The following is a 27440-nucleotide window of genomic DNA, read 5'->3' on the forward strand; positions in this document are numbered from 1 at the left end:
TATCGATTATTGGATCAAATAGACCCTATTCTGATGACTTACGTTGAAAATACGCTTAAGAATTAAGAATTTACTTCAAAATTATCGAAAATGTAAATTGTTTCACTAAAACCCCACAAATGCACAGGTATGCAAGACGACATACACTTCACAGTCACATACATCATTCACCTCAAAATTGTTGAAATAATAATTGTAAGAAATTTAAAAGCCTTATTGCATTGAAAAATGTTCAATAAAGAAGCATTAGGCAGCCAATCTCTTAACATTCATCTAGAACGCTTAAAATAGGTGGTGTCCAAAATACATTACAAGTTTTCTACTGTAAATATATTTTGGTCATCTGACGAACTACATGGGAATGCTGTTCGATTGCATACCTGGAGGCGTATTCTGTGGGTCTGGCGATATTTCCTCGATTTTAACAAAAACTGTAATAGTTATCAAAATAGATGCCTGTTAAGCGGAGAAATTTGATTATTTGTTAGAAAATATTTGTTAATTTATGCTACTGCCATGATTTATCAGTATTCATGGCTAAATATTGACATAATTGCCCTGTCCAAATTATATATACCTGAGGGTGTCCAAAATGTATATTTGGTGTCCAAAATGCAATTCTAACAGCTGATTGGAAATTGTGATTTTCTCAGCTTTAAATGCTTTCGTTAAGGTTTTTGTCACCAGGATCGCAAAGTACAATCATACAGGGGATAGACAAAATGATCGGGACAGGCAAAATTTTCACTTTTCAAAAAATGTTTAATTAGCTGTAACTATTCAAAAAGTGCATCAAATATTCTCAAATTTTTACTGTAAGTTCTTAAACTAGTTGTGTATCAGTGTACAAAATTTGGAAAAGATCGCACAATTCTTCACGAAGTTATAAAGATTTTTGAAAATGGTAAAATTATCCGATAGCCAACTTTGAGCTGTTATATCTCCGGATTCAATTACCCGAATGTAATGAAATTTTGACCATTAATGACTTATATAATGAACTATGAAAAACCATTGACTTAACTTAATATTTTTAACACGGAAGAAAATTATAACGATTAGATTATTTTTCTAATAAAACACCAAATTATCCAAAACATCAACATCGTTTCAAAATTCAAGATGCAAATTATAGTTCATTTAGTTTCCCTCTAATTGACTTATATATAAATGCGTTTTGAAGGAAAGTAACAACATAGCCGCCAATAAATTGAAAAATTAATGAGATGCATAATGAAAATAGACCAATTTAGTAAAAAATCGTGAAAAAAATTAAATGGCTATAACTTTTTCGCTTGTTAAAAATTTCAAGTTAAGTCAAATGTTTTCCAGAGTTCATTATATAAGTCACGAATGGTCAAAATTTCATTGCAATCGGTTCATTGAATCCGGAGGTATAACAGCTCAAAGTTGGCTATCGGATAATTTTATCTTTTTCAAAAATCTTTTTAACTTCGTGAAGAATTGTCCGATCTTTTCCAAATTTTGTCCACTGATACACAACTAGTTGAAGAACTTACAGTAAAAATTTGAGAATATTCGATGCACTTTTCGAAAAGTTACAGCTAGTTGAACATTTTTTGTTAAGTGAAAATTTTGCCTGTCCCGATCATTTTGTCTATCCCCTGTATCATAAGCGTATTAGAAACTTTTCAAAATAATCAATTGCTTTCCAAGGAAACTAGGGGATGATTTTTCCAACGTTGTGCTCAGCCTGTCCAAAATACATGAATTACCCTATTTAATAAAAAATCAAAAACCAAAAAAATGAGAAAATGCTTCCAGTTTCGCCCTAATGCAATATTTTTCGTGCAGTTAAAAATCGGAATTTTTGACACGCGAAAATCGATTTTTCTCCTAAACTGTGCGTCGGACGTACGTCGGGCAAAGTGCGCTGGATAGAGGGCCAGAATCCGCTGTCCAGCGCACTACGCCCGACGTTAGATTTTGTTAACATAGTAAGCATTGGATTTGTATCCCCTCAATAAATCATTCTTTGTTAGTCACTACACCTGGTCAGACGCTTTTCATTCTATCAGGTTATGAGCCCAGGATAGCTCTTACCGACTGGTGTAGCCTAGCAACCGGCCAAACAACAAGCCGAAAAGTGAAAATTTTTCCTCAAGAAGTCTGCAAGATTTTTTCATCTGAAGCATGTCCGTGAGAAGATCTGGAGAAGCGTTCCTGCCACCACCAGCAGCTCAAGATGGATTTCCGGTCGAAGACGGACTACCGCCAAACGGTCCTGCTCAAGCTATCGGTTCCGGCAGCCGAAGGGAAATGGCCCCCGGGGGAAACCAGGAAGCAAGAGTATACGACCAGCGAGTTCCGTTCAGCAGTGCGTCTCATCAATCCCTGGAGAAGCTGAAGGGCCGTGACGATTACGCGGCGTGGGCGTTCGGAATGCGGATGGTGATGATTAAGGAGGGAACCTGGCGAGCTGTGAATTCCCCGGACGACGTGCAGATCAGCGAGGATTTGCCTGAGAAATTCAACATGGTGGATTGCAATCCAGTATCGACCCCGTTGGACGCGAACCAGCGACTGCTGAAGACGATGAGCCCACGAAATGAGGGGGAACGTGAAAGGATGAAGCAAGTTCCATTTCGCGAGCTGATTGGAGGTCTTCAGTTCATCGCGCAGTGCACGAGGCCAGACATCAGTCACGCGGTAAGCGTGGTAAGTTCGTTCTGCAGCGATCCGGGCCTTCCACACTGGACAGCGGCCAAAAGGATTTTGCGATACCTCAAGGGGACCAAGCAGTGCAAGCTGACATACAGGAGAGATGCGGATCCGGCGTTTTCTGGATACAGCGATGCCGACTGGGCGAACGATCTGGAGACGAGGCGATCAGTCAGTGGGTATGTATTTCTGCAAAGTGGCGGAGCGGTTTCCTGAAGTTCCAGAAGACAAGCAACTGTTGCTTTATCGACCACTGAAGCGGAGTACATGGCACTTTCCACGGTCACTCAAGAGGCCGTCTGGTGGCGAGGGTTCATCCGTGAGCTGTACAGCATCAACGAGTCTCTGATCATCAAGTGCGACAACAAGAGCTCAATATGCCTGGCTGAGAAGGAGATGGGCTACTCGGCGAGGACTAAGCATATCGACGTGCGACACCACTTCGTTCGAGAGCAAGTGGAGGCGAAGTCGATCAAGCTAGAACACGTGGCTTCCAATCTTCAAGCGGCAGATATACTGACCAAGGCGTTACCTGGACCCAAGCTGCAAGAAGACAGGAAGTTATTAGGTTTAATACAAATACACACTTAAGGGGGGATGTTAACATAGTATGCATTGGATTTGTATCCCCTCAATAAATCATTCTTTGTTAGTCACTACACCTGGTCAGACGCTTTTCATTCTATCAGAATTTCACTGAGGATTCCCTGGAGAAATGCCTGGAGCAATCCTCAGGGAATAGCCGGAAGGAATTCCTGGAAAAAATCCACGGAGGAATTTCCTGAAGGAACATCCGAGTAAATTTCTGAATGAACCCCCGGAGGAATTTCTGGAGAAATTCCTAATGGAATTCCTGGAGAAATTATTGGAAAAATTCCCGGAGGAATCCTCGGCGGAATTCCTAGAGGAATTCTTGGAGGAATCCTCGGTAAAATTCCTGGAGGAATCCTAGGAGGAATTCCCGGAGGAACTCCTGAAGGAATTCCCGGAGGAATTCTTTGAGGAATCATCTGAGAATTCCGGAAGAATTTCGTGAGGAATCCCCAAAGGAATTTCTGAATGAATCTCCGGAGGAACTCTTGGAGGAATCCCCGGAGGAATCCTGAAAAGAAATTCCAGTAGAAATTTTAGGTAAAATCCCGGAAGGGATTCCTGAGGAATACGTATTGCTCGAGGATACTCAGTAAAAATTCATGCTAGAATTTCAGAGGGAATTCCTGGGGAATCCCAGATGAAATTCTTTCATAATCTGTTTCCAAAATATTTCGTTTATACCGCAACAGTATTTGGCAACGACCGGTACGCAATCCGGTAACTAAATATAGTAGCGACCGGTGTGGAAATGAGTAACTATACTAAAATGACAACTCTGTGGGCAATCATTTTACTCGCCCAGATAGTAGCCCCCGGTAAACTTGTTCTTATCAGGCTTATAGAAGCAACCTCACCCCTTTTCCTGTCAGCGTAAGACCAAAGTTCCCACCGGGGTAGTTTAACCTATCTTCGCTAAGTTTTCTCCCAGTCGGTTCCTCAAGAAAGGATATGAGTTGCTGGGAATAGGAAAATGATATCTAAGTGGCCTCTATTGCGCATCACCTAGCCTTAACCGTGTCATTGAGAATGGTTAGCTTGTCCCAAACCACATTCAATGGTTCCCTGTTTAAGGGCGAACGGGACGGTTGAGGAAATATCCGCCATTTCTCTGTTGCTACTAAGATGGTAATCTTAGACTTATACAAACTTCATATTACGAAACAAAAGGCTCATTGTTTTTAGTCTCTTCTATGCGATAGAAATCAAACAGACCATCTTTAAATTCGTTTCACCTTCACTTCGAATATTCTAGTCAATCACGGAGTAGCAACTACGATATGTACTAATAGTTATCCTTGCTGTACATTCGCTAAATTTTGATAATACTATACACAGAATCTAGATTGAAAAGATGAATGTATTATTTGAACATTTGAACTAACTGCAAATATAAAATTACATAAAAACTAAATGAATTCTCAGATTTTCTGCGAAAGCAATCTATACTCTGCCATGTTTGGTACATCGACGACAATCTACTAAATGTAATGCTTTATTAGTTAAAATTATACTCTTTTTATCTTTGTTTTCACGTGGGGTTAGCTCTACCATATAAATCTATAGTGTAGATATAAGTATAGTAATATTTTTTTAAATCGTTTTTCTGCTTTTCGCTCCACTATATCCACTTTCAATCTTAAACTTTCATTTGCGCTATCCTAAATGTTCCTCGTTTTTCATTTCTTGTTGCTAAGCCGCTTCTCTTCATCCTTAAAGCCTCTCGGCCATGGCTCGTCCGATAATTTTCTCACAGTAGCTGGTCTGGTGCCGCTTCAGATCCAGTATCCGGTCGAACTCCTTCCCACAGTAACTGCACTTGCGATCTTTTTTGCGCATCTCCCGGTGCACTCGGTACATGTGATTCCGGTGGACGCTCCCGGACGAGAAGCTCACATTGCACAGGGCGCACAGGAACGGTCGTTCCCCGGTGTGGTACCGCATGTGGTCCTCAAGGGTGCGCTTACTTTTGAACTGCCGGACCGGATCGGTGCACAACTGGCATCGGTAGCTCCGAATGTTCTCGTGTACGGTTTTGATGTGGTTCTGTTGTACGTACTTGGTTTTGAACTGCGCCAAGCAGATGTGACACTGGAAGGGCCGTTCCCCGGCGTGCATCGGAAGATGCGAGATCCAAGCGTCCCGAGTGGAAAACTTCTCGCCGCACACCATGCAGCGATTTTCCTCCAAGTGGTGACTACTGGGGCCTGTGTTGGCCACCGTTGATTTCGAACCACTCGAACCGGTCGAGATGGTACGAATCTTAAAGATAGCTTCCAAGTTGGGGTGCTGGAATTCTTCGTCGCGCACTTCCTCGGCCGTCAGTGTACTGCTGCTACTACCGATTTCGTGCTCATCTTCGTCCGCATCCTCGGTTTCCTCCTCGTCCTCTTGGCGCTGCTGCTGTTGTTGCTGATCGGCCAGATACTGCCGGCGGACACTTTCCAGAGTGTCGTCCTCCAGTGGTTCCTGTTTGACGATTAGCACTTCCGGTTCAATCCGAACCACCACTTTGGTACGAATTATTCGGTCGTACTCTTTGGTCCGCCGTCGGAAGTGGTAAAATTCCTGCAGAACTTGCAGACAGTTCTGACAAGCCGACGATGGGAAGTCATTCTCCGCTGTCAGCTGGATGTCGGTGCACTCTGATATAATGTCCAGCAGTTGTCGATTGACCGGTTCCAGAGTGGTTGGGTGGAATATCGGAACCAGCTCTGTCTCCCGGAAGCAAAACCGGCAATACGACCCGGGGGTCTCGTTTGGTCTGTTTTTATCCCACGACACAAGCGAACCCATTTTGCATGCAATGAGAACAGAAAAAAAAATATTGGAATTTCTTGGCTTTCTGTTCCTGTCAAAGCTCCTCTAGAAAAATACTCACACATCGCTGTAGATTGTCAAATCCATCGGAAAGTACGCGGGCCGACTATTCCGACCGGCTGCAGAGCACTTTGGCCGGTGATAATCCGAGTTTTCCGCTGCGGACGTCGGAAAATCGAAAAAAGCAGCCTTCCCTTCCGAGCGGCGGTTTGTTTACATTAGACTGACACAACCAAAATGGGGGCGGGGAAGCTCGCTGATGGCAGCAGCAGCTTTCGCCACCACGGTTTAGGAATCGTCGTCACACTGCTGCCGGAACATACGCACTTTCCGGATGGTTCACTTTCGTTGTTTCGGTCTAATCCACTTCCGTGCCCGCCGAGAAACTGTTTAAAATGTTATTTTTAGTGTTTCGAACCCGATAAAAGCTTATTTTTCTATCCGCACACGACGTACAACGATCGAAACTGCGAGGAAGGCGAAACAAAACTGTCAAAGTTGTTTGTGTCACAAAAAAGTCAGAAAAATAAACTGCTCTGAGGTGGTGTTTGTGCAATCCGAGCTGCGTTGCGATGGAGGGGAAAAGCTTTTGCACTTTTTTACTGATCCAATGTGAATTCTCAGTGTTTGCTCCAACTGGATTGTAAAGCGCTACAAATGTGGTGTTGCTTTCTGATTAGGTGCTTTCCAGTTAGAATTTGAATGAACATTTTTTCGATTCACCGAGAAAAAAATTCTACTCAGTGACTGAGTTGATCTTACTCAGAAATCGAAAAATCCTTTGTTTTCTTACTCAGTTTCAGTTAAAAGTGGGACAACCCATTGTCAATGTTGTCCCAATTTTAACGGAAACTGAGTAAGAATACAGAAGGATTTTTCGATTTCTGAGTAAGACCAACTCAGCTACTGAGTAGACAATTTTCTCGGTGTGGTTCATTTGGAGTTTCATTTCTCTTTGGTGCAGGTAAAATCTAGGAAGGTAAAATCAAGATGTTTTATTGCCGGGCAATTGTTGCACGAATGCGTAAACTATTTCTGAACAATTTTATCATATTTCACAAAAAGGAATTGTATGTTTTGAACACAAGGGACATTGAAATGAACGATAAAACTTTACCGGGTTGAAAAAAAAATTATTGCAGGTTCCACCGAGATTTGAACTCGGATCGTTGGATTCAGAGTCCAAAGTGCTAACCATTACACCATGGAACCAGATGGATGCCTGTTGTAAAAAGTTGCATGAATTATCGTAACTCAAAAATGGCATAGGGTAATAGTGTCATTAGTAATCTTAGCCTCTTAAATTTATTCTATTCGAAATCGAGTGATACAGCAATGATTGATTCCATGGCTTATGTATTGTCAATTCGGTTGGAACCCGGACTTTTCCAGTCGCGACAATCGATTTATCTTCCAAACGATGCGTCGGACCTAACGTCGGGCATAGTGCGCTGTGTTGCGCATCTGATGCGCAACACAGCGCACTATGCCCGACGTTAGGTCCGACGCATCGTTTGGGAGATAAATCGATTGTCGCGACTTGAAAAGTCCGGATTTCAACCGAATTGATAATATTCAGACGAACTAACTTTCATAAAAAAAAACTGAATTAATCCACCAATGGTGAACAGAAGCCTTCTAAACACTTGTGGGGCTGTCCATTTATTACGTAAGGGAATTTTTATGATTTTTGGCATTCCTCAAAGAGTTCTTCTCGAGTTTCCTCCAGGCGTTCCTCCAGAATTTCATTCCATCAAGAATTCCTCCAAGAATTACTCCAGATGTTTCTTTAGAAATTCCTCCAAGTATTTCTCCAGAAATTGATCCAGAAATTCCTCGAGGAATTCCTTCGGGAATTCCTACAGCAATTGCTTCAGTAATTTCTTCAGGAAATCCACCAGGGATTCCTTCAGAAATTCTTTCAGGAATTTCGTCAAGAATTCCTCCAGGAATTTTTCCAGGGATTCCGCCGGGAATTCTTCCAGGGTTTCCTCCAGGGATTCCTCCAGATGTTCCACCAGGTATTCCTACATGAATTTACCAGGAATTCCTCCGATGATTCCTCCAGTAATTCCTCCAGAAATTTCATCAAGAATTCCCACTGGAATTCTTCTGGGAATTCATCTAGAAGTTTCTCTAGGAATTTCTTCAGAAATTTGTCCAGGGATTCCTCCCAGAATTCCTCTAGAGATTTCTTCAGGAATAGTTTTACGGAATTTCCCCAAAAATTCCTCTAGGAATTTCTCCAGGAATTCCTCCTGGGATTCCTCCAGAAATTTGTCCAGAGGTTTCTTGGAACATCCTGAGTTTCCTACAAAAACTCCTCCAGGGATTTTTCCAAGAATTTCCCAAGGGATTCTTCCAAGGATTTCTCCAGGAATTGCTCAAGAGGTTTATTCAAAAATTTCTCCAGAGGTTCCTTACAGGAATTCTAGGAATCCTCCTGGAATTCATCATGGAATTCCTTAGGATTTCTTCCAGGGTTTGCTCCAGGAATTCGCCCAGAAATTTTCTCCAGGTATTCCTCCAGGAATTCCTCCCAGATTCATCCAGCAATTTCTCCAGGGATTTCTCTAGGAATTAATCTAGGGATTGCTCCTGATGGATTTCTTTCAAACGTACCTCCCAAAATTCCTCTAGAGATTCCACCAGGAATTCATTTATGAATTCATCCAGAGAATACTCCAGGCATTCATCCAGGAATTCCTGGAGAAATTCCTTGTGAAATTTCTTAGATGAATTCTTGTAGCAATCGCTTGGAGAATTCCTGGAAAAATCTCCAGCGTTACTCTGGGAGGAATTGCTGGAGAAATTTCTGAAAAAAATCCCCTGAGAAATTCCAGGAGGATTTTCTGAAAGAAACCATGGAATGAATTTCTGGAGGATTCCCTGGTGGAACATCTGGGAATATCCCTGGAGAAATCCCTGAAGCAATTCCTGGAGGATTCTCTTGAGAAATTCCTGGAGGAATACCTGAAAATTTCTTGAAAGTATTCCTGGAGAATTTCCCGGAAGAATCTCTGAAGAAATCTCTTTAGGATTTCCTGGAGAAATTCCTAGACGAATTGCTGACATAACTTCCAAAGGATGCCTGCCAGGAGCAATTCCTGCAGAAATTCTTGGAAAAAATCCTTAGAGAATTCTTAGAGGTATTCCTGTGGGAATTGCTGGAGGAATCTCTAGAAGAATTCTTGAAAAAAATACTGGATGGATATCTAGAGGAATCTCCAGAGGAATTCTGGAAGATTTATGTTATTTTATATTTCTGAAAATAAAAATCCCTTGAGATATTGGTGAGGGAATTTCTAGCGGAATTTATGGAGGCATTTTTGGAGAAATCCTTGTAGGAATTCCTGAAGGAATCCCTGAATTTCTAGAAGAATTCTGGGAGATTTCTATCCCTATTCTATTATTTATCTATTTCTGAAAAAAAAATCCCTTAAGAATTCCTATGCGGAATTCCTGGAGAAATCCTCGAAGGAATCCCTGAACGAATCCGTGGGGGAATCCTTGAAGTCATTTGTAAAGAAGTCCCTGGAGGAACCTTGATAGAAATTCCCGGAGGAATATCCGGAGCAATCCCTGAAAAATTCCTTAAGGTATTTCTCCTGAAATTTCCTGAAAGAGTTTCTGAAGAAATTTCAAGAAGATTTGCTGGAAGAATCCTTAGAGGAACTGCTGGAGGATTTCCTCGAGAAATCTTCGAGGCATTTCCTGGAGGAATCCCTGGAGAAATGCGTGGAGGAATCCATGGAGAAATCCCTGAAGCAATTCATGATGGAATCTAAGGAGAAATTCCTGGAGAAATCCCTGAAAAGTTCCTGAGGGTATTCCTGAAGAGTTTCCTGGAAGAATTTCTGAAAAAATCCTCATAAGATTTTCTGGAAAAATCCTCAGAAGATTTTCTGGAAAAAATCCTGGAGAAATTGTTGACATAATTTCTGAAGGATGTCCAGGAGCGATTCCTTGATCAATTCCTAGAGAAATTGCTGGAGGAATTCCTGAAGAAATTCTTGGAGTAATTCCTGGAGGAGTTCCTTGAGAAATTTCTGGATAAAATCCTGGAGGAATTCCTGGATAAATTCCCGGAGGTTTTCCTTTGGAAATTGCTGGAGGAATCCTTGAATAAATTCCTGGAGGAATATCTGGAGGAATTTTTGCAACAATTACTGGATGAATTTTTGGGCGAATCTCTAGAGGAGCTCTGGAATAAATTTCTGAAAAAATCCCCTTAGAAATTCCCGGAGGAATTTCTAGAGAAATTTCTGGAGGAATAACTGGTGAAATATACGAAGGAATTTCTGAAGGAATCCCTGGGTGAATTCTTGGAGAAATTCGTAAAGAAAGCCCTGGAAAATCCCTGAAAAAGTTCCTGGAGAAATTTTTAGTGGAACTCTTGGAGCAATTCCTGGAGGAAAAACTGAAAAAAATCTTGGAGGAATTCTTGATAAACTTCCATAAGGTATTCCTAGAGAAATTTCTGGAAGAATTTCTGAAGGAATCCCTGAAGGGTTTCCTGAAAAAATTCCTGGATGAATTGCTGCCATAATTTATAATGGAATTCCTTGATTATGGAATCCCTGAAGAAATTCCTGGAGAAATCTCTGCAAGAATCCAAGGAGGAATCCCTGAAAGAAAGCCTGGAAAATTTCCTGGAAGAATGCATAGGAGAATTCGTGGTGGAATTCTTGGATAATTCCCTGAAGTAATTCATGGAGCAATAATTGAAGGAATTCCTGTAGGAGTATCTGATTTTTTTTTGGAATCCGTTAAAGAATTCCTGGATAAATTTTTGCAAGAATTCCTGGTGGAATTCTTGGAAGAATCCCGGAAGCAATTACTGGAGGAATATCTGGAGGAATGTCTGGATGAAGTCCTGAAGGAATGCATTGTGGAAACCCTGGATGAATCTTGTAGGAATTCTTGGAAGTATCCCTGGAGGATAGCCTAGAGGAATGCATGTAGGAATTTCTGAAAGAATCTTCAGAGGAAGTCCTGGAGAAACCTCTAGAGGAATTTCTTGCGGAATTTCTGGAGGAATCTCTAGTTGAATTCCTTGAGGAATTTTTAGATAAATCCCTGCATGAATTTTCAGAGGAATCCATGGAAAAATTCCTGAAGAAATTCGTGGATGAATCTCTTGAGGAATTTGTAATGGAATGCCAGAAATAATTCCTGAAAAAAATAGCAGATAGAATTCTTGGACAAATTCTGGAGAAAAGAGCTCCCGAAGAAACTCCAGAAGAAATCCCGGAAGCAATTTCAAGAGGAATTATACTGAGGGAATCCCTGAACAGTTCCTGGAGGAAGTACTGAATTATTTCCTGGTGGAGTTCCTTAAAAAAATACAGGGAGGAATCCTAAGAAGAGTTCCTGGGAGAATCTTTGGAGGATTCTTTAAAATTAGTTGTTCCAGAAAGAATCACAGAAGGAATTCCCGAGTTAAGCCCTGCAAAATTTTTAGAGGAATCCCTGAATGATATCCTAATAGAATGACTTTAGGGATTAACGGAGGAATCTCTAGAAATACTCCTGGAGGAATTTACAGAAGAATTCCTGGAAGAATCTCTAGAGGCATTTCTGAAGGAAACCCTGGATGAATTTTTAGGGGAATCCCTGCAGCAATCCCAGAACAATCCCTGGAATAATTCCTAAAGGAATCTCTGAAGAAATTTGTGGAGGAATCCCAGGAAAAAAATGCTGGTGGAATCCTTGGAGTAATCCTGAAGGAATTCTAAGAAGAGTTCATGGAGGAGTTCCTTAAGAAATCCCTGTAGCATTTCCTGAAGGAATTCCTGCAGGAGTTTCTGACAAAACCCCAGGAGGAATCCTGGAAGCAATTCCAGAGATTCCCTTAACAGTCCCTGAAGAAGGTTTTAAATTAATTCCTGGAGGAGTTCCTGAAAGAATTCCAAGAGAAGTGAAATCCTGAAGCAATTCTGAAAAGTGTTCTTGGGGGAATTTTCGGAGGAATTTTTAAAATAATCCCTGGAGTTGTTCCCGAAAGAAACACAGAGGATATTCCCGGATGAATCCCTGGAGAAGTTCTTGAAGAAAAATCTTGAGGAATCCCGGAAGCAATCCTATGATTAATTCCTTAGGGAATCGCAGGAAAGCTTTCTTAACAAATTACTGGAAGAATTTCTGTAGGAAAACAGTTTGAAGGAATCCATGTCTGCAATAATTTTTAGACGAATTATAGTTGGAATCTTTGGATAGACTCCCAAAATAATGTTTTGTACAATGTTCCTGCAGGAATGCACAATGTACGAATTCCTGGATTAATTTTAAACTAATCTCTAGTAAAATTTCTTGTTACGGTTTCTGGAAGATATTCCTGCTGAAATACTTGGAATTATTCCAGATTGAATTTTTGGATCAATCTCTTGTGGAATTCTTCAATAAATATATGGAGAAATCCCTGAAGAAATCTCTGAAGGAACACTTGCAGAAATACACCTAAAAGAATTTCTGTTGACATTACTTTGGGAATCCCTGAAGAAATTCCTGGAGGAATCCTTGGAAAATGCACTGGAACAATCACTGGAGGAACCTCTAAAAAGATATCCCAGGAGGAATGTCTGGTGAAATCCATAGAGGAATTCTTGAAAAAAATCTGGAGCAATCCATGCTGGAATCACTAAAGAAAGCTATGAAAAAAAAATCCTGGAGAAATTCGTCGATGCATCCTTGCAGAAGTATCTGTAAAAATTCTGAAGGAATCGTGGCAGAAATTCTTGAAGCATATCTTGGAACAAACTCTAAAAAAACTATCTAAACCCTGCAAGATGCTCATGGAAGAATTCACGGTGCAGAGGTGTTTCTGGAGTCCCTTGAGGAATTTCTGAAAGAATCCCTGGAGAAGTTCCTGCACGAGGAGCACGGCGTGGACTTTTCTCAGAGCCTCTCCCCTCTAAGTTGTCCTCAGAATGGATGGCCTCATTTGCACAAGCTGCAAGAAAGGGCACAGACTGGAGTGTGCCTATATTACAGAGGGATTACCCTTTTAAATTCGGCGTATAATGCCAGGCTGATTTTCGTGAGGGTCGATCAACGACGGATCAAATGTTTATCCTGCGGATGATCCTAGATAAATTTCGGGAATATAACTTGCAGACTCACCATCTGTTTATTGATTTTAAAGCAGCGTACGATTCAGTGAAAATAAATGAGCATTGGTAGATAATGCCAGAACATGGTTTTCCGGCGAAACTTATTAGGCTGATACGCGCAACGCTGGCTGGATCAAAATTAAGTATTCGGATTGCGGACGAAGTGTCTACGACGTTTGTGACCTTGGATGGATTGAAGCAGGGGGATGCCCTTTCAAATGACATGACAATGCCAATGATGTTTCCCGTGAAGTGAAAAGGCGTGCAGCTGTGAATAGGGCCTTTTACGGATTGCTTAGTCAGCTTAGGTCCCGTAACTTGCAAACGCAAACAAAATTTGCTCTGTATAAGACGCTGATTCTTCCGGTTGCCCTCTACGGTCACGAAGCGTGGACGTTAAAGGAGGTAGATCGAAAAGCTTTCGGAGTTTTTGAGCGCAAAGTGCTGCGGACAATTCTCGGTGGAAATGCAGTGTGGCTCAAACGCATGAATCACGAGTTTTACCAAGTGTACGAAGATGCGAATATTGTGAAACGTATAAAATACGGCAGACTTCAGTGGGCTGGACACGTGGTGCGAATGTCGGAAGAAAGAATAGCGAAAACAATACTCAGCAGAGAACTCGGTGGAGGTAGGCGACTTCGTGGGCGGCCTCGAACTGCAAGCAGGCTGCACGCGGTTGAAGAAGATCTACGATCCTTACACGTTCGGGAAAACTGGAGGAACATCGCCCAAGGCCGACGAAGATGGTGCTCTTCTATACACTCGGCGTTGAAGTAAAGTTACTAGTCTACTAGTCTGTGGTTACTTTGTAGCCAACAAGGTATCAAGGAAGGTACTAACCAGAATTGGAACTTTTTGATGATAGATCTTCATCAGTGTTTCAGTGTTTACCAAATCAATACCGCTCGAAAATCACAATGCAAAGCTTAAAAATCTCTAAACTCGTAGTGCATGATCTTTATTCTGTTCAAGTTGGGTCAAGCTTATGTCGCATTGGGTGGATTATCGCAACAAATGCAGGTTGCAACATTGTCATTATTGTTGCGCGATGGTTGAATTTTGATTCAGTGGCTCAGGAAGTTGTAATGCAACGAGCCGGATTCAAAAGCCGAGGTACGTATTACACAAATATGGTGTATTATCTTTCTAGCTAGACCATTTGACACGGTGGTAGAGCTTTACACCTGCCTGAAACGTGAAGCAGCAAAAATCGGACTGGTAGTGGATACAGTTGAAACCAATGTTGTGACCAGGACCAGTCGTGCTCATCATCACGCAGTTATCGGGCACAGGAGGAATTCTCAGGAAACTCCATAAGGGCTACCATAACCAGAGGGGATCGAAAAGGTCTTCTGTTTCGGTAGAACATCCAAGGGCGAATCTTCGGGAAGGGCGGCCGAAAAAAGTGTGGATGAAACGGTCCTCTCTATTCCAGACAACGTAGTCGACCGGAACGAGGTTTTGCGAATCATGATTTTTCCATCATGAAACAATATGGAAGCAAGCTTCAATGGTTTCAGTTCAGTCTTCTTCGAGTAGGAAAATAAATCCCGTCTATTCGTGCTGAAATATCTTTCAAGACTGTTTATTTTACAAATTAATGTCGCCGCGTACTCTGAAAACCCTAACAGAAATGTCCTCAACCACATGCTATTCGTCTCATTCTCCACAACAAAGTACATGCTCTGGTGGGTGGAACTTACAGGACAAGCCTTGGCAGCAATGTTACGATAGACGGTTATACCATATACAAACAGACGTAACACTCTTCAAAACGACTTGGCACATGCATTTAACGATCAACTCAAATTTCATTTTCTCCGGCTGTTCGGGTTCGTTTGGAAGTTGACCATCAATGTTAACTTCTTTTCCCGATCAGCCTAGATAGCTGTGTAGTGTCGGTAGCGGTTGTCTCAATTGGCTAAGAATAACACTACGGACCGCCTGATCCAGTGGTAAGAGTCCACTAAACAGGTGACCCCTAATTCATGGTGTTATGCGGCTTTATGCTTACCGTGCCAAAGAATGAATGGTTAGGGGGGAACCACAAACGGAGCCTGTGGAGAATTAGGGCGTCCTCCACAGTACTACGCCCTTACTGCGCTAACCGGAGCAATGGTGCAGTGGACCTTGCGTTTCTCCGAGATAATCAGTTGCCCTTCTTAAGTCTCAAATTTGAGGCTAAATAAGGGCGGGGTTATTCAAATGTTGTTAATTAGCTTACATTACTGCCTATATGGGTTCGCTTAATGCGTTTTCGCCATTGGCGTTTTTCAATTGACCACGATTTGGTTCGTCGTTGATGTTTCCTTTTTGTGCTGTGATTGTGAAGTGCGTTATCCTGTCTAGTTTGGGTAGTGGCTACGGCAAGAAAACCTCAGATCAATTTTCAGCGTAAAAAGCGTATGTAGCCCAAGTGGATCTACTTCAAAAAGTTCATTTTCGTAGGGTAACTTCTGTTTAGGTTACCTTGTGAACCCAGCTTTGCTTTTTTCATTATAGATGAACTGTCGTGCCTCGAGCATGCTCTATTTTAGAATAACGTTAACAGAATGTTTCAACCTTTCCTTATGGATGCCTTCAAGCAAGCTGTTGTTTTCAGCATCTTTTCGCTGATATTTGGCATCTGAAGTAGCTCAAACATTGATTTGAGATGCTTCAGTTTGATGGAATACTTAGGTTCATGGCTAACTTAACATAGAATTGCACCTAACCCAACTCTGCATGAGCAGAATTTGTCATGAGTTGACTGATTGGCATATGTCAGATAAGGACTCTCCATTTGACCATTTTGCACTTTGGAGTGTTCCTTCGCAAACTTTGCGTATTCAGGCGTCCCTGCTCAACAAGCTAGGGAACCTGTAATAATTGGTTGCGATCACATTTTATGGATAACTCGCTTCCATTGCTACTCCAAGAAAGTTTCATTATGGTTTTGTTATTACAACGCCCTTCATTGTGGTATACCATAGCTACTGCTTTGAAAGAAGCTTGTCCTCTGCGGTCTGTGCGGACCTCAAGAGGTATTCCTGAATGGAACTCGGACCTGTTCAAGTTCTAAATATCTTCGGATAAACCAGTCTTTTGTATAGCTACGAATCTTTAGCTTCTACCCCGAGGATTCTAGCTATAGAATCGATTTAGTGAGCACTAAAAAGCTCTGCTTACTTCAAATCTCCTGGAGCAAATGGGGCTTTATCCTATTTTCTCCAGAGGGATTTGAGTATTTCAAACATGTTTTGAACTCTTGTAGTTTTCTATTGGGTATTTTCCTGGCATGAAATTACTCTGTAGTTTTATCCCGAAAGGGTGCGTGCGTTGTAAAAAGAAGGAATAAGTTCCAGATTTATCTGGTTACGTCGTTCTTTCTGAAATGCTCGAAACGCATTGTCGATTATCACATCTATGATGTTCGTCTGGCTAACATGCCTGTTCATGTGAACTCACATGTCTCCCAATTTGGGATGTCCACAGTGACTCTTTTACATAAAGTTGTATACGTTTTTGTTGAGAACCACTGGATTGTCTCTCATGCTCTCGCCTTTCTGCGTGCTCGCCGATAGCATTTCGTGATGCTTTCGGTCGATGCACAATCGCAGACATGATTTAGATTAGAAGTTTTGTAACTGTCGTGTAGCAACGTGTCGTTTTTGTAATGTAGTCTTTTATGTAAATAAAGTTATGTTTTAATCTGTTATTTCGCTACGCCTGGGAGTTTAAATAGACAGTTATGTCACCCGGCCACCCCGAACTCCAGGACGTAACAGTGGCGACGAGAAATCCGTGCGTGCAGTGAGGAACCGCGACGCGTTAAGTTTTCCGCGGAGGAGAAGATGGGCGACGGCGACACGATGGACTTCGGGCGGATTGAACAAGCCCAGTGCCAGCATTCAGCGTCAATGGCTGGACAGGATCTGCACCAGCGTCAGGTGGATCAGCGGCTGTATTCGCCATTCCCATCATTGCCCGTGGAAATGCATCCTCAGCAGCACCAGTACAACAATCAACCCTCGCATCAAACCCCAGCTGGAGTCAATGAATGCCCCATTGACTCGCTACCACATGATGGGCGGCAGTCAGCGGTGCAAGCACCACCGCCGCCATCGTCGTCAGGCCGGTTTCCACTCGATCGAGAAGAATACCTCGATGGGCAGTTTCGGCAGATGCGAGAAGCCAGCGAGAAATACTTTGATAGTATGAATCGGCTGATGGAGCTCCAATATCAAGCTTATGTGGAGCGGATGAAAACAATCAACCAGCAGACGCAGTTGATGTTTTCACTATGTTGGGCTACTATAGTATCACAGCCAACATACGAGTCTTCCCCGGCAAGCACACAACAAGAGGGAACACCACACAAGGCTTCGTTTCCAAATGATGCCGACTCTACGGCGGCGGTAATAAATATAGAGCAACCGCGGCAGCCACGAGTGGATCAGCTGATTGTTCCAGTGTCGACGCTTCATTGTGAGGAACAACAGCAGCAGAAGCAAGAAATTAAAAACTAGGAGTGTGTAATGTCTGAGACATAACCGCAATGTTGACGTAGGACTAATTTTTAACGCATAATAAAGAATTTGGGGCTCACAGATGAAGTAAACGTGTATCTATTCAGCAAAAATAACGGCCAGAGTAAAATCGCTATATGCTAAAGACTCGAAATCTGGCGATTGTTGCTGGTAATGATGATTCCCGTATCATGACGATGATGCTGCCGAGCAATGCCTTTAAAGCGCATTTGACAGGTATCCTACTCGATTGGAATGACATTGACAGTAAATTTGGAATTTCAAATACCAAATATACAGCGGTGTATATTTAGTATAAAAATTAAACTTTATCGATAAACTAAACTATAAAAATTAGAATTAGTTGAATTTTTAGAAATAATTGAATAATGCTCCAAATAACTCTTTCGGAAGCTTTGGGGCCCTTAAAAGAACCATTTTGGTATAATTCATTGCCACCCATGCCGCCACCACCGATTGATCCGAAAAGAATCGAGGCTTCATTGGACAGAGGGCGGTGCCACCCACTTGCTCATCCGTTGAAGCGGATCTTTTTTGGGATCTTGCTGCTGCTGCCGCTTACAATCCATGAAAGAATCGGGGCCCCGGCAAACGAAAAGTGACGTCAATCGAATTTTCGTTTGCCGAGGCGGATTTTTCTTTGGATGTTGCTTCCGCTGCTGCCTCCACTGCCGATGGATCCGAAAAGAATCGAGGCTTCATTGGACAGAGGGCGGTGCCACCCGCTTGCTCATCCGTTGAAGCGGATCTTTTTTGGGATCTTGCTGCTGCTGCCACCGACAATCCATGAAAGAATCGGGGCCCCGGCAAACAAAAAGTGACGCCAATCGAATTTTCGTTTGCCGAGGCGGATTTTTCTTTGGATGTTGCTTCCGCTGCTGCCTCCACTGCCGATGGATCCGAAAAGAATCGAGGCTTCATTGGACAGAGGGCGGTGCCACCCGCTTGCTCATCCGTTGAAGCGGATCTTTTTTGGGATCTCGCTGCTGCTGCCGCCGGCAATCCATGAAAGAATCGGGGCCCCGGCAAACGAAAAGTGACGCCAATCGAATTTTCGTTTGCCGAGGCGGATTTTTCTTTGGATGTTGCTTCCGCTGCTGCCTCCACTGCCGATGGATCCGAAAAGAATCGAGGCTTCATTGGACAGAGGGCGGTGCCACCCGCTTGCTCATCCGTTGAAGCGGATCTTTTTTGGGATCTCGCTGCTGCTGCCGCCGGCAATCCATGAAAGAATCGGGGCCCCGGCAAACAAAAAGTGACGCCAATCGAATTTTCGTTTGCCGAGGCGGATTTTTCTTTGGATGTTGCTTCCGCTGCTGCCTCCACTGCCGATGGATCCGAAAAGAATCGAGGCTTCATTGGACAGAGGGCGGTGCCACCCGCTTGCTCATCCGTTGAAGCGGATCTTTTTTGGGATCTTGCTGCTGCTGCCACCGACAATCCATGAAAGAATCGGGGCCCCGGCAAACAAAAAGTGACGCCAATCGAATTTTCGTTTGCCGAGGCGGATTTTTCTTTGGATGTTGCTTCCGCTGCTGCCTCCACTGCCGATGGATCCGAAAAGAATCGAGGCTTCATTGGACAGAGGGCGGTGCCACCCGCTTGCTCATCCGTTGAAGCGGATCTTTTTTGGGATCTTGCTGCTGCTGCCACCGACAATCCATGAAAGAATCGGGGCCCCGGCAAACAAAAAGTGACGCCAATCGAATTTTCGTTTGCCGAGGCGGATTTTTCTTTGGATGTTGCTTCCGCTGCTGCCTCCACTGCCGATGGATCCGAAAAGAATCGAGGCTTCATTGGACAGAGGGCGGTGCCACCCGCTTGCTCATCCGTTGAAGCGGATCTTTTTTGGGATCTCGCTGCTGCTGCCGCCGGCAATCCATGAAAGAATCGGGGCCCCGGCAAACGAAAAGTGACGCCAATCGAATTTTCGTTTGCCGAGGCGGATTTTTCTTTGGATGTTGCTTCCGCTGCTGCCTCCACTGCCGATGGATCCGAAAAGAATCGAGGCTTCATTGGACAGAGGGCGGTGCCACCCGCTTGCTCATCCGTTGAAGCGGATCTTTTTTGGGATCTCGCTGCTGCTGCCGCCGGCAATCCATGAAAGAATCGGGGCCCCGGCAAACAAAAAGTGACGCCAATCGAATTTTCGTTTGCCGAGGCGGATTTTTCTTTGGATGTTGCTTCCGCTGCTGCCTCCACTGCCGATGGATCCGAAAAGAATCGAGGCTTCATTGGACAGAGGGCGGTGCCACCCGCTTGCTCATCCGTTGAAGCGGATCTTTTTTGGGATCTTGCTGCTGCTGCCACCGACAATCCATGAAAGAATCGGGGCCCCGGCAAACAAAAAGTGACGCCAATCGAATTTTCGTTTGCCGAGGCGGATTTTTCTTTGGATGTTGCTTCCGCTGCTGCCTCCACTGCCGATGGATCCGAAAAGAATCGAGGCTTCATTGGACAGAGGGCGGTGCCACCCGCTTGCTCATCCGTTGAAGCGGATCTTTTTTGGGATCTCGCTGCTGCTGCCGCCGGCAATCCATGAAAGAATCGGGGCCCCGGCAAACGAAAAGTGACGCCAATCGAATTTTCGTTTGCCGAGGCGGATTTTTCTTTGGATGTTGCTTCCGCTGCTGCCTCCACTGCCGATGGATCCGAAAAGAATCGAGGCTTCATTGGACAGAGGGCGGTGCCACCCGCTTGCTCATCCGTTGAAGCGGATCTTTTTTGGGATCTTGCTGCCGCTCGGTGCTGTCCGTCCGCTGCTGTGTGTGCCGATGAAATGATCGAAATGAGTGTGTGCACCACTTATATAAGTTTCGTCGTGTCGCCTCACAGAACTATGCTTGATTGTGATTGGTTGGGTAAGACTGATCTCGAGCTTTTACTAATTTTCAGCTCCAGCCTCAGTCAAGGTACATCATTCAATTGAGCCCCAGCTAGGAAGCATAAATTTGTGGTGTTGTAGGTTTAAAGCTTTTACCATAGTTGATGACGTCAAACCCGACATCAACCTATCATTCACCTATTTTGATTTTAGCCACCAAACCTAACATAGACCCAATAGTTGATCGATGTTGGTCCAACAGTGGCCCAACATTCGATAAAAATTGACCCGACTTTAACCCGACATTCGACATTTTTTCAGTCTGGCGGAATCCAGAAAGAAATCAGAGGGAACAGCTTTTATACCCCTAGATTAGCAGATGCAGCTCCTCCCATTCGGCTGGCTTTCCAGAATATTTCATTTGCATGGCCCGCCCCGCCTGCTTCAGACGCTTCAAACGATTAATCAACCCAGAAATGGAAAAAAAATTCATTAAGCGTTAAAGTAAACAAAATATTGGATGATTTAGATCATTTTAATTCGAAAATTGTTAGAGTTAAACAATGTTTTACGGAAAATAGTTCTGATAGGGTAATGCGTTGCTGAATTCTGGGTGGAACCATTAGTGGCCGGAATTCAATCATTCATTTTTCGGGTGAACCACACTTTTCTCGATTGATGGAGTAAAATTATCTGATTTACAACTCTTGAAGAATCATTTTTTGGTGATCCTGATAAGGAACGTTTGATAAAGTAACGATTTCAGGAAGAAAATGGCATGAAACCGCCTTGCCACGCAATGCGTGTTGGTTTTCTCCGTGCTAATCCTGCAGGATGCCACCGAAAATTGGTAGGCCGCTTTCTGCCGTGGATAAGATTCATGACGCTATCAGCACGATAGCCGAGAGTCGCCGATGGGTAGTGCTCAGGTGTGGAGGTGACATCCACCCTGCTTGACTGATCCAACGAAAATGACGAAAGAAATCAGAGGGAGCAGCTTTTATGCCCTAGATTAGCAGATGAAGCTCCTCCCATTCGGCTGGCTTTTCAGTATATTTTATTTGCATGACCCGCCCCGCATGCACCAGACGCTTGAAACGGTTAATCAACCGAGAAATGAGAAAATTTCCATTTAACGAATAAAGTAATCAAAATATTGTAAGGTTAAGATCATTTTAACTCGAACAACGTTATAATTTATCGATGTTTCACGAAAAATGGTTCGGATAGGGTTGATAAATTCCGGATGGAACCATTAGTGGCCGGCATCATCATTCTTGCGGGGCCACCAAGCATTCAATCTTTCACTTTTCGGTTGCACCACACTTTTACCGATCCATGATGGAATGAAATAATTATCTGATTCACAACTCTTGATGAATAATTTTCTATGGTCCTGAAAAGAACCGATTGAATATTGAAAGATTTTAGACAAAAAATGACATGAATTTATCATGCCACGCAATGCGTGTTGGATTCCTCCGTGCTGAATGCTGAACGCCGTCGAAAATTGGCCCGCCGCTTGTTGCCCTGGATGTTCCTGATGCTATCATCAATGCGCCACCGCCAATCAATCGGCGAAAGGACCGAGCCCCGAGGACAGCGACGCAACTCGCAAATTCGTATGTCGCTGATCTTTCTGTGGATTTTGCTGCCTCTGCCACCACCGCCGAGCAATCGATGAAACGTATTCTTTCCTTCGTCTGCCGCGTTAGACGGTTAGAAGGCGAATGTGCAACAGCACCCTTGCCGACAACCACCGACGCCGAGCCAACACGGCCGTCAAAGAATAATGAGCGAAAACGCAAACGAAGAAAGTGGGCACGCAGCTCTCGTTCGATGCGTTCACCTCGAGACGACAAAGGCAAATGAGGGAAGATGCGAAGAAGCAGTAGCTTTTATATTCGACGGGAGCATCCAAAATGTGCTCCAAAATGTGCTCGATCGTGATTGGCTGGAATAAACATGGGTTCACTTTTCCCAATTTTTCAATAGTTTGTTATTGAAAAACAGCAAATATTATTATTGGACATAATTGGTGTAAAGATTTGCAATCGATTGGTGCCAAAATTTTGAAAATTCAACAAGAAATGGCTGAGCTATTAACGCTCAAAATCTCCACTTTAAACGTAACGCGGCTGATTTCTGAAAATTTAGAATGACACCCGGTATAGAAAAGAGAGACGTAGTCCTACGTCAAAACTGTATTGCCATACCTGCACAACCCGATGGCAGTAGTGAAGTTTTCGAACACGCTCAGCAGAACGAGTGTGCATCAGAGGTGTTCAAGTCGTCCGTTGTCGGGTCACTTCGGGAAGAGATCATTATGTCCGATAAGCGCCCACCGATCAGAGTCGAGTCGGATCCAAACTTCGTCCAATATTTTGTGGATCGTCATGGGCATCGGATGGATTTAGTACGTCGACGGCCTTCAGTATGCAGCGACGTTTTTGGGTGGATGATAAACCAAGGTGGAATTAGAATCAAGCTCCGGTCGCCCGTACATCAGTCTTCGTCAACCTGATCACCGGCAACGCTAGTAACAATGTCCACCATCATCGCTCTTCCTGCGCCAGAAGACCGCTGCAATGGTTTATCGCCAAACCAATTAGAGGGGGAGATGTTGAGAACCACTGGATTGTCTCTCATGCTCTCGCCTTTCTGCGTGCTCGCCGATAGCATTTCGTGATGCTCTCGGTCGATGCACAATCGCAGACATGATTTAGATTAGAAGTTTTGTAACTGTCGTGTAGCAACGTGTCGTTTTTGTAATGTAGTCTTTTATGTAAATAAAGTTATGTTTTAATCTGTTATTTCGCTACGCCTGGGAGTTTAAATAGACAGTTATGTCACCCGGCCACCCCGAACTCCAGGACGTAACAGTTTTCAAGAAAGCACTCGCTCAAACGTAGTTTTTGCTTGGGTGATTTCTTGAAGATTGAGGATGCTTTTGATGACGTGCCTTTCTATGTCATATTGAAAGTCGCATGACGTCGCAAGCTACCTCCAATGAGCTATAGGCTCTTTTTACGCTTACGCGTTTTACAGTGTCCTTTTCAGGGCACTGATTAACCCCGTTGTGGTATGAGCTATGAGCTCTCGTTGCGCTTATGCGCTCATTCCCTCTTCTAGGGCACCCCTTCCTATTTCATCACCTTTCCCTTTCCCAATTCCCATCCCTTGTCCCATTCTCCCTCAGGTAAATGATGAAATAGGCTCATATGTATGGCGATGGCACAAATGTCCCAAATGGAGGATAACGTGCCTCTGGAGCCGGCCTTCTGATACCTGATACTCCACATCAGCGGAATCAGTGATTAAATTGAACGGTAGAGTGAAATGCTTAGATGAGAACTTCTTTATTAAGGCAAATGTTACTTGGGATAAAAGTTACAATTGCTTACACGTAACAGAGTTCAACAAAATACAAAACATGTAAATTTTGCTGGTTACAATTGCTAGGAACTAATAATAGAAGGTTGAACAATTGCATATGCATCCCGGATTAAAGTAGGTATATACACATAACATCCCTGATTTCAAATGCAACAGTCCTCGACCCAAAAAAAGCTGCACTGATTGTAGGTCCGCTGGCAACTGCAGCAGCACTAGGTTTCCACCTTTGCCGATAACCTAGCGAGGTTATTGTACTCTTGCTGGTTGCATGCTGCTGATATTGCTCTGATGTCTGATGTTTGCCACATCATTCGAACATTTTGACGTGCCCTCTCCGTTACTGAAGACAGCAAAGTGACGCAAATCCTGCGAAGCAGATTGCATGGGACCCAATTTCTTTCCCGGATACATTGAAAACTCGACTTATGTTTTTTGTATATAGAGCTTCTTTATTTAATTTGTACTTGAAATTCGTAAAACTATGTGCACAATAATGGTTTATCTGTTACATAGATTAATCGATTATGTTCATATTATATGTACTTTATGCACAATCTGTTGCCCAGCAACAGTACCAGCAGATCCTGTTTCAAAACCCTGCTCTTTCTTCAGTAAGTAGTAATCTATACTATTAAACAAAACTATACATATAGAATCCGGATCCTAAGTCTAAAGTCCCACTCATTCAATCACACACCGCAAGTCTGTTCCTTCTCTCTCCGTTCACAAATTAACTTAGTAAAACAAAAACACTAATAGGTAATCGAGTATTGCAAAAACTCTTAAAACAATTCAACCATCGTATTGCTGATAACGTGGAATCACTCGACAGGCTCGTGTCACATCATTGCACCGGCGCAGCGGCACGTGGCATCGTTCGCCCTCGCTGTCGCTTATGCAGGAAAGTCTTGACCGAGTTGAACGGCAACTGGAAGTGGTAGTAGGCACAATATGGCAGCGGATCCCAATAGACGAACAGAGCTTCCCGTTTGTCGATCACGGTTCCGATCAACTGCTGAACGGCATCAATGCTTGGCCGGCGAACTGCCTTCATAACTGTCTCGTGGATCCAATACCGTCCTCCATCCTGGACCAGAGGACCCGAATTTTGCCGATTGAAATGCGGACATGGCTTGCAGATGACCTTCGAATGGACACCGGTGTAGCAAATGTAAGGGAGGGACACTCCAACTCGAATGCCCAATGGTAGGATCTCCCCGCTGGATTGACATTTGGCCAATCGGAAGCTTATGTGTCCGTTGAGTGGACGTTGGAGTCGGACTTTTCGAAAAAAATCCTTCAACCAATCCTCGATTTCGGTGTTGTCTTCCGGGACCAAGCTGCGTGTGTCGTTCTGAATGATACAAGTCACGTTCGCAACTACTTGGGAATCCTTTACCGTTGTGCAAGTTACGTAATGGTCTCCGATGACATCTCTGATGACGACCCACTTCTGCATTTCACTGATTTCATAGTTCAGCTTCAGTTCACGACGGTTCATCGGTAATATGTACTTGGTACGCTCCAAAACACCCAGCAATCCGGTAGAGACCAATACGTTACGATAGCCGGAAAGCCATCCATTTTCATACAGGCGATACAATTCTTCCTTGTTGCTTATCACCTGATGCGGAGGCAGCGCAATCTGGTTGAACTCACATTTCTTCATTACCTGAAGAATGTCGTCAAGCACCGAGGTTTCCTGCGCTCCAGGTATGAAACTGGAGCAACCTCGGAGCTCCAGATGCGGTTTCGCCAAGGCGTCGTAGTGGGCGGCACTAGTTGCGCAAACCGGAATATAATGTGTGGGTTGTTCCTTTTCAACAATTTCGCATAGCGCCGAAATGTATTCACTGGCCGTTTCTGGCGTTGGTCGTTGGATCGTGTAGAACTTGCTTACCGCAGTGGAAAATCTCGCCAGTCCAAAGAGGCCTTCAAACTCGAACACGACGACCCGTGCTCCGGATTTGTAGAAATTTCGTGCCAAGTGTAACGATTGAATGGTGCTTCCACAACTGATCAGGATTGTTCTTTTCTTGCGGTTTCGCTCGTGGGCCGGGGTGTGCATTGCGACCAGGACCCACTTGAGACAAGCCAGAGGTAGAGCGATCACCTTCCAGAACATCCAAAGACAGGCCGAGAGCCAGAAAGCTGGGGCTGCCATCAGGAACGGGCGCCAGGATAGTTGCATCATTACTCCAAGTATCCGTTGAGCGATAGCGATCATCAGCAAGGGCCACCAAAGGATCAAGCGGAGTACAATCCTTCCATTGGAAATACGGTATTTATCAGCGGGGTCTTCCTTGTGGTGCATTCCATTACTGTGCGTGTTCGACGGTGCTGGTTCAGGCATTGACACTTGATCTACGGCACGATCTTCTGGGATCAACATAAAGGTGCTGGAGTAGTTCCGGCGCAGTGTCGATGGTGGCGACGACGATAGCGGAGAACTCGGCATTGGTGGCGAGTTGTGTCGGGACGTCATTGGAGTCCAATGAGGGCTGGTTGGAGCTGTTCGCGAGTACAGTTTCACCAGATTGTCCGCATTGTTATTGTTCGACAGGAACATACTCCCACTACTTTCACTGCGGCTCCAAGGGCCGATCATCTTGTTCTTGCTCGCAGAGGGCATGGCACTTTTTTGATGATTTCTTTTCACGATTCACGGAAATCCACCAAACAAAGATTTTGGAGACTTTATTACACGGTGTTGGGAATCAGTTCCCTTTTCAACACATCACAGGAAACGGGAGCGATTCCGCGCAAACACGACCACAGTCGGTTGTAGTTCTCGACGATCAATACAAGACTAAATGAGCTCCAGGCGGAGAGTGCCTATTTAAAATCTTGGAAAAGGGAAAGCGATAACACGATTGCGGGCTGGGACGGATCCTTAGCGGAGGGAAGACGATCAGGTAGAGAGCGATGGCAGTGGCGACGACAGTAGTTGATACCGTTCAAATACCGATTCGAAATGTAATATGTTCAATAATAAAAATAATCTTGCAAAGCTTCAAGCCAAGCAGCAAGCAGGCAGGCATCAGAAGAACAGTCGAAACAGCAAGGGCTAGAGAAGTCGGAGAGACAGAGACTTATCATGTACTTTGGACCAGGGCTTATCTCTCTTTCCGACAGCACTGGAAACCCTGTAGGAGGAGGCTGTGTGCAACAGAATCAATATTGATTGGCGCTTCAGCCAACGGTCGACCGATCTGTCCCAACGCTATCCACGGAATGAGACATATATGAAACACCCCCACTTCTGGTTGAAGATCCTACCTGCCGTAGATGCAAATGAAACCGATCACCATTCGGATCACGATGGCGTTGCGTGATTTGGGTGCTTGGTGATGATCATGAACTTGAAAATGTAGAATCCGGCGTTGAGGGGTACCTAGCAATGTTTGTGGGTTTTATTCTTATCAGCAGCGTCGGTTGGTGATGCACAATCGAAGCCGAACAGAGGGTATGCTTTCTTTCTAG

General features: G+C 43.9%; 3 protein-coding genes and 1 non-coding gene across 4 annotated transcripts in view; 1 reads left to right on the top strand and 3 right to left on the bottom strand.

Moving 5' to 3' along the window:
* LOC109399937 (rootletin) overlaps positions 1-27440 on the top strand; it is a 153039-nt gene that overhangs the window by 14966 nt on the left and 110633 nt on the right. The gene's annotated exons all lie outside the window — the stretch shown is intronic.
* Positions 4732-6599, bottom strand: LOC109399939 (zinc finger and SCAN domain-containing protein 12). The gene is made up of 2 exons (XM_019672394.3): positions 6155-6599; positions 4732-6037 (listed from the first exon to the last, which is right to left on the bottom strand). Exons 1-2 carry the CDS (start codon positions 6178-6180, stop codon positions 4987-4989), a joined length of 1077 nt encoding a protein of 358 aa, XP_019527939.2. The 5' UTR covers positions 6181-6599; the 3' UTR covers positions 4732-4986.
* Trnaq-cug (transfer RNA glutamine (anticodon CUG)) lies at positions 7234-7305 on the bottom strand. The gene has a single exon. It is a non-coding gene; the product is annotated as a tRNA-Gln (tRNA).
* Positions 24387-26781, bottom strand: LOC109399938 (uncharacterized). The gene has a single exon (XM_019672392.3). It carries the CDS (start codon positions 26587-26589, stop codon positions 24802-24804), a length of 1788 nt encoding a protein of 595 aa, XP_019527937.2. The 5' UTR covers positions 26590-26781; the 3' UTR covers positions 24387-24801.

Source organism: Aedes albopictus, chromosome 1 (genome assembly GCF_035046485.1).
Source record: "Aedes albopictus strain Foshan chromosome 1, AalbF5, whole genome shotgun sequence".
NCBI classification, from domain to species: Eukaryota; Metazoa; Arthropoda; class Insecta; order Diptera; family Culicidae; genus Aedes; species Aedes albopictus.

Excerpts from the sequence above, each read along its gene's own strand:
- LOC109399939 (XM_019672394.3), bottom strand. The coding sequence starts at position 6,180 with ATGGATTTGACAATCTACAGCGATGT. Across the intron at positions 6,038-6,154 it reads TTGACAATCTACAGCGATGT|ACCAAACGAGACCCCCGGGT; the intron begins GTGAGTATTTTT and ends GGATAAAAACAG.
- LOC109399938 (XM_019672392.3), bottom strand. The coding sequence starts at position 26,589 with ATGCCCTCTGCGAGCAAGAACAAGATGATCGGCCCTTGGAGCCGCAGT.